The sequence below is a fragment of the Mandrillus leucophaeus genome, unplaced genomic scaffold (assembly GCF_000951045.1).
Source record: "Mandrillus leucophaeus isolate KB7577 unplaced genomic scaffold, Mleu.le_1.0 Scaffold729, whole genome shotgun sequence".
Taxonomy (NCBI): Eukaryota; Metazoa; Chordata; class Mammalia; order Primates; family Cercopithecidae; genus Mandrillus; species Mandrillus leucophaeus.
The window spans coordinates 327,696-337,617 of record NW_012107908.1 but is presented as its reverse complement, the minus strand read 5'-3'; the positions used below and the strand labels follow the sequence as shown (position 1 = coordinate 337,617).

At 39.0% G+C, this 9,922-nt stretch overlaps 1 protein-coding gene across 4 annotated transcripts in view; it reads left to right on the top strand.

The window, feature by feature from the left end:
• Positions 1-6,636, top strand: part of ZBTB26 (zinc finger and BTB domain containing 26) — a 13,740-nt gene extending 7,104 nt beyond the window's left edge. For 3 of the 4 annotated variants that reach the window (XM_011965491.1, XM_011965492.1, XM_011965493.1), the window contains exon 2: positions 4,651-6,566. In XM_011965491.1, the coding sequence (XP_011820881.1) occupies positions 4,661-5,986 (1,326 nt within the window). In that variant the 5' untranslated portion in view covers positions 4,651-4,660 and the 3' untranslated portion in view covers positions 5,987-6,566. Of the gene's footprint in view, positions 1-2,333; positions 2,476-4,650 lie in introns of all 4 variants that reach the window. The other variant, XM_011965494.1, reaches the window with a different exon arrangement.
• Positions 6,637-9,922: the final 3,286 nt, after the last annotated feature.

Genomic DNA, 9,922 nt, shown 5'->3' with positions numbered 1-9,922 from the left:
TTGCCAAAACTATTTTGGAAACAAACCCTAGAAAGAAAGCTCTCCCTAGTCACTCAAAAGAAGATATCATGGTAATGAAGAGCATCTGTATCATAGACTAGTAATAATTTCATGGGGGAACATTAAGAACTCATTATTATTCTGTTTTTTGTTAAATGAGCTGTATAAAGTATAACAAACCATTGGTCCTTACCCTCAAATAACTAACAGTCTATTGGAAAGAGAAAGTAGTGAAAGGAAACAATTAAGGGATAAGATGTGAGGCCTGGAAATAATTTATCAAAGAGAGACAATAGAGTGGGCTGACACATCCTAGGGAAAATGTCCTTTAAAAAAACAATAAATTTTGCTCACATTCTTAGACTACAGCAGACAGATCAAAGCAAACACTTCCCTGAACTATCCAGTTGGCTGCTCTTCTTGATAATTTTCTTGAGAACTGATGGATAGTAAGCATAGTCATGCATCACTTAATGTGATGTGTTTTGAGAAATGCGTCGTTAGGTGATTTCATCATTTGGTGAACATCATGGAGTATACTTAATGCAAACCTAGATGGTATAGCCTACTACACACCTAGGTTGTATGATACAGCCTGTTGCCCCTTGGTTATAAACCTGTACCACATGTTACTATACTGAATACTGTAGGCAACTGTAACACAATAGTAAGTGTTTGTGTATCTAAATATAGAAAAGGTACAGTAAAAATATGGTATTACAGTCTATGGGACCATCATTGTATATGCAGTTCATTGTTGAACAAAACACTGTCATATGACACATGACAGCTGCTCATCTTTAGAGCAAGGAACAATTGTCTCTGAGGATACCTGTCTAAAGCATTGTGAGTACTGTCATAATATAGGTAGAAGCAATGAATGCTTATTTTGGGGTGTGAGGAGGAAAATACTGATCTGAGGGTTTCATAGGCACCTTCAAAACCAGCTAAATGCTAAAATAGAATGCCACTTTTGTTTGGCTGCTTGAAACAGTCATTTTTACAACTCTGGTTACAAATTGGAACATTCACCACTCCAAATCCAAAATGAATATTTTAAGCTTCTGCAGTTGCTAAAAGGGACCAATGATAATACTTTTGCTGCTTTAAGTTACTGACATTTTCCTTGTATATCTTCTAGATTTTCCCTTCATAGTTAATACTGAGTTTCTTTTCTCTGATGTTTCATTTGCTTGTCTACATCGCTCCTCTCTCAGTGCAGTTTTTGTATTTATTGTGATTATTATCGGTACATTCAAAATGTCATACAAGGGGAAAACTTATGCTTTGTTTATATTTTTATTAATATACTTATTATTATACTGGTGCCACACCAGTTCCCCTCCTAAATTTCACCTCTTTTTTTTTTTTCTTTTTTTTTTTGAGACGGAGTCTTGCTCTGTCACCTAGGCTGGAGTGCAGTGGCACAATCTTGGCTCACTGCAACCACCACCTCCCAGGTTCAAACAATTATCCTGCCTCAGCCTCCCGAGTAGCTGAAACTACAGGCGCCTGCCACCATGCCTGGGTAATTTTTTGTATTTTTAATAGAGATGGGGTTTCACTGTGTTAGCCAGGATGGTCTCGATCTCCTGACGTCGTGATCTGCCCACCTTGGCCTCCCAAAGTGCTGGGGTTACAGGCGTGAGTCACTGTCACCTCACTTTCAATGCCATTCTCATTCAAATGAACTCCTAAGTTTAGAATCTTTACACATTCCTTTTATTCATTCTCTATATCCGGTCAGTTACCAAGTGCTTTGAAATATCTTTTGTTATTTTTCCTTTCTTCTTCTTCCCATTTTTCTTTCTTTCTAGGCCATCATGGCCTCAGACCTGTAATGCTTCTGCAGACACTAAGCTGGTTTTCCCAACAACAGTTCTTCCTTACCACTGTCAAACTAATCTGAGAGATTCAACTAATGCAAACTGAGCACTTGCTGTGTGTTTAGTGCAATATTAGGTGATAGGAATAGACACTGATTTGAACAGAAGAGGGTTTGGCCAGTAATGGGACAAGCAATGTAGCTGCAATAAGTATAATATAATTCAAAGCAAAAGGAAAGAATATTTTGTCTTAGAAGATGCAAGTTCCCAGCATTAGATGGAGATGCTTTCCCTTAATACCATGAAACTTGGAGTTTGGATGGGAAGGAATAAGTATTTGATAAAGTGTGTTGACTATTACAATAGAAGTATGCAATGGGCCCAGTAGAGACAATTGTACTGTATTAAATGGTCGGGGAAGGGCCTCTCAGAGAAAATAAAGGAGTCAGAATTGTTTAGAAAGTGGTGTTTTTGTTTGTTTGTTTGGTTTGGTTTGGTTTGGTTTAGACAGAGCCTCACTCTGTCTCCCACGCTGGAGTGCAATGGCGCAATCTCGGCTCACTGCAACCTCTGCCTCCCAGGTTCAAGTGATTCTCCAGCCTTAGCCTCCTGAGAAGCTGGAACTACAGACACGTGCCACCACACCTGGGTAATTTTTGTATTTTTCGTACAGACAGGGTTTCAGTGTGTTGGCCAGGCTAGTCTCGAACTCCTGGCCTCGTGATCCACCCACCTTAGCCTCCCAAAGTACTGGGATAACAGGTATGAGCCACCAAGCCCAGCTTGGTTTTTTTGTTTTGTTTTTAAATGGAGTTTTGCTCTTGTTGCCCAGGCTGGAGTGCAATGGTACAATTTGGGTCGCTGCAACCTCTGCCTCCCGGGTTCAAGTGATTCTCCTGCCTCAAATTCCCAAATAGCTGGGATTACAGGCATGTGCCACTACGCCCAGCTAATTTTGTATTTTTAGTAGAGACGGGGTTTCTCCAGGTTGGTCAGGCTGGTCTCGAACTCCCGACCTCAGGTGATCCACCTGCCTTGGCCACCAGAAGTGCTGGGATTACAGGCGTGAGCCACCATGCCTGGCCTAGAAAGTAGTGTTTTAAACTAAGGAAACAAGTATCATTAGGTCTGGAGCCAAGAGAGTGATGTTATGTATCAGGCACTAAGGAATAAGAATAAAACCTAGACTCTGCCATCAGGAGCTGATATTCATTGTTACAGAAGTTAAGATTATAAAGATTGAACTTTGGGGTCCAGATGTGGCCAGGAGAAGCTGGTTGTCTCATCTGACTCTGAACTAAGGTGGTTGATTAATACGTAAAATTCAGTGAATTTCTTGATGCACTGAGATTATAGAGCTATATCTCAAAGACAGACCTAACATATCTACCAATCTCATAGAAGACTGGTGTGTGTGTGTGTGTGTGTGTGTGTGTGTGTGTGTATAAAGAGAATGTCACTTCATTATGTCATTAGTTTATAGTGACTGGTGGACTGGAATTAGCGTGTTGGCATGGCAAATTTATCTTTTCCCTTGAGAGAGACAAATGGGAAGCCAGGTTATGAGAAAATCATTTATGAGAGTATGGAATCAGAATATGGAGACTTTCTCCAAAGGAATTGCTATATAAAGGAATCAGTATGCAGACAGTTTGGAGAAAGATACCTTCTCCATTGTTGAATGGGTTTTTCCAGTGTTTACCTTAATTATGATTGGGTTTGGTTAATCAGTTTGTATTCAAGAGGTTAGTCTTCATCCAGGAGATAATGGGAAGTCACTGAAGGAGTTTAGGCAGGGGTGGGGTATAATCAGATCTCTGTTTTTGAAAGATGTGGTGGTGTGAAAACTGTATTAGAGGGAACATAAGAAGGAAGCCAAGGCAACATTTATGAATCAGTTCTAGTAGTCCACATAATGAGTAATGATTGATAAATAGGGATAAAGTTTAAAGAACAGAATCTAATAGGGATTGATTTGATCTATGTTACTGCTACTCAGATTCCCACCATATAGCTCATCTGGTTTTTCTGCATCAAGTGTTTTATTTTCTATATCAAGAAATGTTCCTTAAAACAGACTTTAGATTTTTCCAGAATGGACAGGATAAAGAACTTTGTCTTTGCCTAAACATTGTCCCATTAGGTCTGTGACTTTCATTTTATTGCAGAAATACTTGTATGGATAAGTTCCTATCAATTTAAACAGAAAAAGGTTTGACCAGGAATTGGGCAAGCAGTGTCAGTGCAGTTGTTTAAAATACAGAGCAAAGAAAAAGAGCAAAGGAACCCGTGTTTGCTGTAGGTTCCCTCTTCTTCAGAGACCAGATTTTACTGAATTATTCCAGAGAGGTGAAAATCTCCATATTAGAGTTCTGAAGTGAGAAGGCAATTTCTCTTGTCTTAGAAGAAGCAGGTTCACCGTTTTATACAAAATAAGATAGTTATTTCATCTTTACTTGTGTGGGTTATGTTTTAGTTTACTTTAGAAACCTGATAGAATTCTCATTTGAGAAGTTAAAAGATACTTTTGGACTAGCCCAAGCACTATTCTTGTATTAAGTATCTTTAAAAGTTGAATGAATGCCAAGCTATTTACACAAATACAAGTCCACTCTTTAGGTGCAATTGGCACTTGATGTTGGTAAGGAGTAATTTTTAAAAGCCTTTGAAACCTGTTATAGTGGCTTCTCCTTTCAAGGAAGATTTCATTTGGATACATACAAAACAGATATGACAACACAGATTTGTTTTTGGAAGGTAGATCCAGCTTTCTTAATTGTTTGAATTTCCTTAAATTCAACCTTTTTACATTTCTGTTCTTTAGGTCTGCCAAAATGTCTGAAAGATCAGATCTCCTTCACTTCAAGTTTGAAAATTATGGAGATTCAATGTTACAAAAAATGAACAAATTAAGAGAAGAGAATAAATTTTGTGATGTTACAGTTCTCATAGATGATATTGAGGTACAGGGACATAAAATTGTGTTTGCTGCAGGTTCCCCCTTCTTAAGAGACCAATTTTTACTGAATGATTCCAGAGAGGTGAAAATCTCCATATTACAGAGTTCCGAAGTGGGGAGACAATTGCTCTTATCCTGTTATAGTGGTGTGCTGGAATTCCCTGAGATGGAACTGGTAAATTACTTGACTGCTGCAAGTTTTCTTCAGATGAGCCACATTGTAGAACGGTGCACACAGGCCCTGTGGAAGTTTATAAAGCCAAAACAACCAATGGATAGTAAAGAGGGATGTGAACCACAGAGTGCTTCTCCCCAGTCAAAAGAACAGCAGGGAGATGCCAGAGGCTCCCCAAAGCAGGACTCACCTTGTATTCATCCATCTGAAGACAGTATGGATATGGAGGACAGTGATATTCAGATTGTTAAGGTAGAATCTATTGGGGATGTATCAGAGGTTAGAAGTAAAAAAGATCAGAACCAGTTTATTTCTTCTGAACCCACTGCTTTACATTCATCAGAGCCCCAGCACTCCCTGATAAATTCAACTGTGGAAAACAGAGTAAGTGAAATAGAACAAAACCATCTCCACAATTATGCCCTTTCTTATACAGGCAGTGATAACATCATCATGGCCTCAAAAGATGTCTTTGGCCCTAATATTCGAGGTGTAGACAAAGGCCTACAGTGGCATCACCAATGCCCAAAGTGTACCAGGGTGTTTCGTCACCTGGAGAACTACGCCAACCATTTAAAAATGCACAAACTCTTTATGTGTCTACTCTGCGGCAAGACTTTTACTCAGAAAGGCAACCTTCATCGACACATGCGTGTGCATGCCGGAATTAAACCTTTCCAGTGTAAAATCTGTGGGAAAACCTTTTCTCAGAAGTGTTCCTTACAGGATCATCTTAACCTTCACAGTGGAGATAAGCCCCATAAGTGTAACTATTGTGATATGGTTTTTGCACATAAACCAGTTTTGAGGAAACACCTTAAACAGCTGCATGGCAAAAACAGCTTTGATAATGCCAATGAGAGAAATGTACAAGACCTCACAGTGGATTTTGATTCTTTTGCATGTACAACAGTCACAGACTCTAAAGGGTGTCAGCCACAACCCGATGCAACACAGGTCCTGGATGCAGGTAAACTGGCCCAAGCTGTCCTGAACTTAAGAAATGATAGTACTTGTGTGAATTGAGTAGGGGCTTCATGCTCACAACTCGAGCTGACTGAGAATGTGACAATAGTCTCGGTCTTTTTAGGAGTGATTTTGCTAGTTTGACTTCTCCAAAGCCTCTGTGTAGGTGGTAGGGAGTGAGTCAAAGCACTAATAGACCAGGCAACGTACCACTTGGAGTGGATTTGCCTTACTTTTGCCCTCTCCCATTTTCTGTTTTGAGTTATTTATCTTGTAAAGTCTGTTTTCCTTTCCCAAGGAATAATTCCTTTTGTCTACCTAACATTGACTTATGTCTTAGACTGACACTGTTTTAGGCTTTTCACTAGGCACATTCCAAAGGTACCAACAAGTTAATAACATCACCTACTCTCCACTAATAGATGCTATGCTAAGAGAAGTGAATAATCTTTCTTTGGTAGAAAATAGGCTGAGATATAAGGCGATATTGCTATTGACCTGAAAATGTGGTAGAACTTCTGGTTGCCTATTGATTATTCCTCCATGTCTGATAAATGAATCTGCTGCCTGCCATTTGTACTTGTCTTGGAGCTGGCTATAAAGAAGTATGCTGGTTTGTTATGTACTCTTTTTAACAGTATCATAGCCCAATTTCATCTCATTGAATTGTTCAAATATACTAGAGTACCCTCTCTTGAGGAACACCTGCAGGCAGATAGTTAGGGATGACCATGAGGAGCATAATCAACAGGGATAGAAGTACACTTATACAACAGCACTTACATGGGAGGTTTCTCTCTGGTAGCATGTCCCATAAGTGGCCATATGCTTTTTATATATATATATATATATGTTTTGTTTTTTTTTTTTTTGAGACAGTCTCACTCTGTCGCCCAGGCTGGAATGCAGTGGTGTGGTCTCGGCTCACTGCAAGCTCCACCTCCCGGGTTCATGCCATTCTCCTGCCTCAGTCTCTGAGTAGCTGGGACTACAGGCGCATGCTGCCACGCCTGGCTAATTTTTTGTATTTTTAGTAGAGTCGGGGTTTCACCATGTTAGCCAGGATGGTCTCGATCTCCTGACCTCGTGATATGCCCGCCTCAGCCTCCCAAAGTGCTGGGATTACAGGCGTGAGCCTCCGTGCCCAGCCCATCTGCTTATAATTAATGTGTAATTTGTTGATGCTTTTGAGATCAGGACTGCTCCAGGCACGCTAAAAATGTGCTAAAGTATAATGGGCTCTCCAAAAAGAGTCTATTTGGGAGTCTCTGAATTTTGTTTCAGAGTTGAGCCATCAGAAAGGTGAATTAATTTGGCCATCAGAGTTTTGTCCTGTGCACCATAAAAGTCTCTGAATTTTCATTTCCTCGTGTACCTTAATTTCTAAAATGGATGATAAAAGTTAGGTTGGACACAGAAAGGGCAATCAAATTTCTGTATACAGATATTCCTCTTAAAGGTACACTGTCCCACCTTGCTGCCTTTGATTGATTGCGAATACAAAGTTAATTTTCAAAAAGGAAAAACAACTCTTTTTCCTAAAACACATGTTGTACTTCAGACCTAAAATTTTGAGTCTTATTTGTTTCTCACCCATGAGTTAGATTTAGGTAATAGTGTTAGTAGAGTCCTTAGAGAATCTTAAAAGGTCATTTACTCCACCTCTTTCATTTTAAGTTGGGGTATCCAAAGCCTGAAGAGGTGGCCTGGCCAATATTGGCCAAGGTATAACTAAATGTGAGCTAGCATCTTCTTCCTTCTTCTCACTATCCCTTGGCTTTAAAAGATTTAGTACATGAAGAATAATGCATTAGCAAAAAGCTTCTAGTTTGTGTTTCCCCTTTGTGTCTCCCTGTTGGCTGAGACAACCTGAATTTTGCCAACAAAATATCACAGAGGGATTTATATTAATTATTTTTTAGTTAGATGAGTATTATATTGTTCCCATCCAAGTGAGTGATTTGCTAGGTGTTGTTTAGGGAGGGAAAAAGCAAGAATAATGTGAGAAGATCTAAATGCGAAATTGATTTTGTGTGGAAAACTGTTTATTAGTTTCCATCAGGATTTTCTGTTTTTGTTTTTGAGCTATGAGAGTGCATGCAGATTTGAAAAATTAGGCTTGTATAGTCAGAGGGGATCTTAAACTGTTATATTTGATACGTTTACATGTATCATTGTTATCACATGTAAATTATCATCATGTGTGTCAGATGTGAAGTATGATTTTTGTCTTTTGTTCAGATATTTAAAATGATAATACAGTTGAGTGATAAAGCTAATAGGTCCCTTATGCCTAACATCACTCATTATATGGTCTAATGATGCTTCCTAGCATTGTGATTTTTACATGATCCAGCCAAAGAGTACCAATTCTATGCAATAGTGAGACTCTACCCTGTCAACCAAACAGCATTTTTTGGTATTTTCTGTCAACATCATTTCTTCACAGGAAAATTTCAAGTTGGAGTGCTTCCTTTGCTCACATTCATGTCCTGTTTTTGTTACTGGTTTGAAGACTAAAAGGCACGGGTTCAAATAAGATTGGTCTCTTTGGTTGGAGACTATTTCTGGGTTCATTCAGTTGTTCAAGGAACATTAGTTAAGCACCTACTGTTGCCAGACACTATGCTAGATACTGAGGATAATGAAGGTAAGATTGATAGAGTCCCTGCCCTCATGGAGCTTATAGTCTCATATGGTCTTAGTGAAACAAAGTCTCAATTTGCTTTTATACTAGAAATAATAAAGCAAGCTGCCTTGCTGTATTCCATCAGTTAAAATCAGCAACTTTGTGCTTTTGTATCAGTAAAACATTTAGTTCTCACCTTTTGAAAATGCAAACCACTGAAGTGATTTACAGTCTCCTCCATTTTTGGCTGGAGAGGTGTTCTGTTTCTGTGAGACATTTTTCTAATTTTTGTGGAACTTGACTTTCCTCCTTCTTTGCTTATACATGTTTGTTAGATTATATTGCAAAGAAGTCAAGTTACTGATATCCAGTACATTTTATAGAGGAAGATGACTTTCAAAACTAGTCATACTTCTGTAGAGGAGGAAGATTTTTAAAACCTTTATCATTCAGCATTTGTATTTTATGGATCCCCAGGAGAACTAAAAAGGAGATGACTCTCTACCATAGTTTGGTTTTAAAAAAAAATTACTGTGTCAGTTATTTATTTATTATTTAATACTAAAGATAAACTCCAAACTGAAGTGGCTCTGAGGTAAATCAGATATGGTTTTAATTTGTTTAAGTTTCTTTATTAGCAGATCTATAAATGGAAGGTGACTATTGTCACTGCTTCTAAAATACTGTCCTACACAACCCAGAAGATTTTATTTCAGCTCATGAATAGCTGTTCTAAATCTGTTGTATGTTAGACATACTATGAACTACCTCTTCACTTATTATGGGGAAGTTTCCTTAATAAAAGTGTGATGATTAAAGCTCTGGTGTCAGTGGTTTATTTTCTCACTCTCCCCTCCTTCTATTCTTTTTTAATTGCTTTACTTTGAATATAGGAATGTCGTCTTTATGTATAGTCTTAAAAATACATATTAAGCATGCTGAGATTGCCTTCAGAAGAAAATAGGAATTAATCAGAAAGTTGTTACTGGATTCAGTTACTTCCACGAGAATCTGTTGCTGGAAGAGCAGAGCAACTGCCTTTCTGAATTGGTTCAGAGGCGCCCGGGCGCGGTGGCTCATGCCTATAACCCCAGCACTTTGGGAGGCTGAGACAGGCGGATCGCGAGGTCAGGAGATCCAGACCAGCCTGGCTAACACGGTGAAACCCTGTCTCTACTAAAAGTACAAAAAATTAGCCAGGCCTGGTGGCTGGTGCCTGTAGTTTCAGCTACTCGGGAGGCTGAGGCAGGAGAATGGCGTGAACCTGAGAGGCGGATCTTGCAGTAAGCCGAGATTGCCCCACTGCACTCCAGCCTGGGCGACAGAGCTAGAGACTGTCTCAAAAAAAAAAAAAAAAAAAAAAAAAA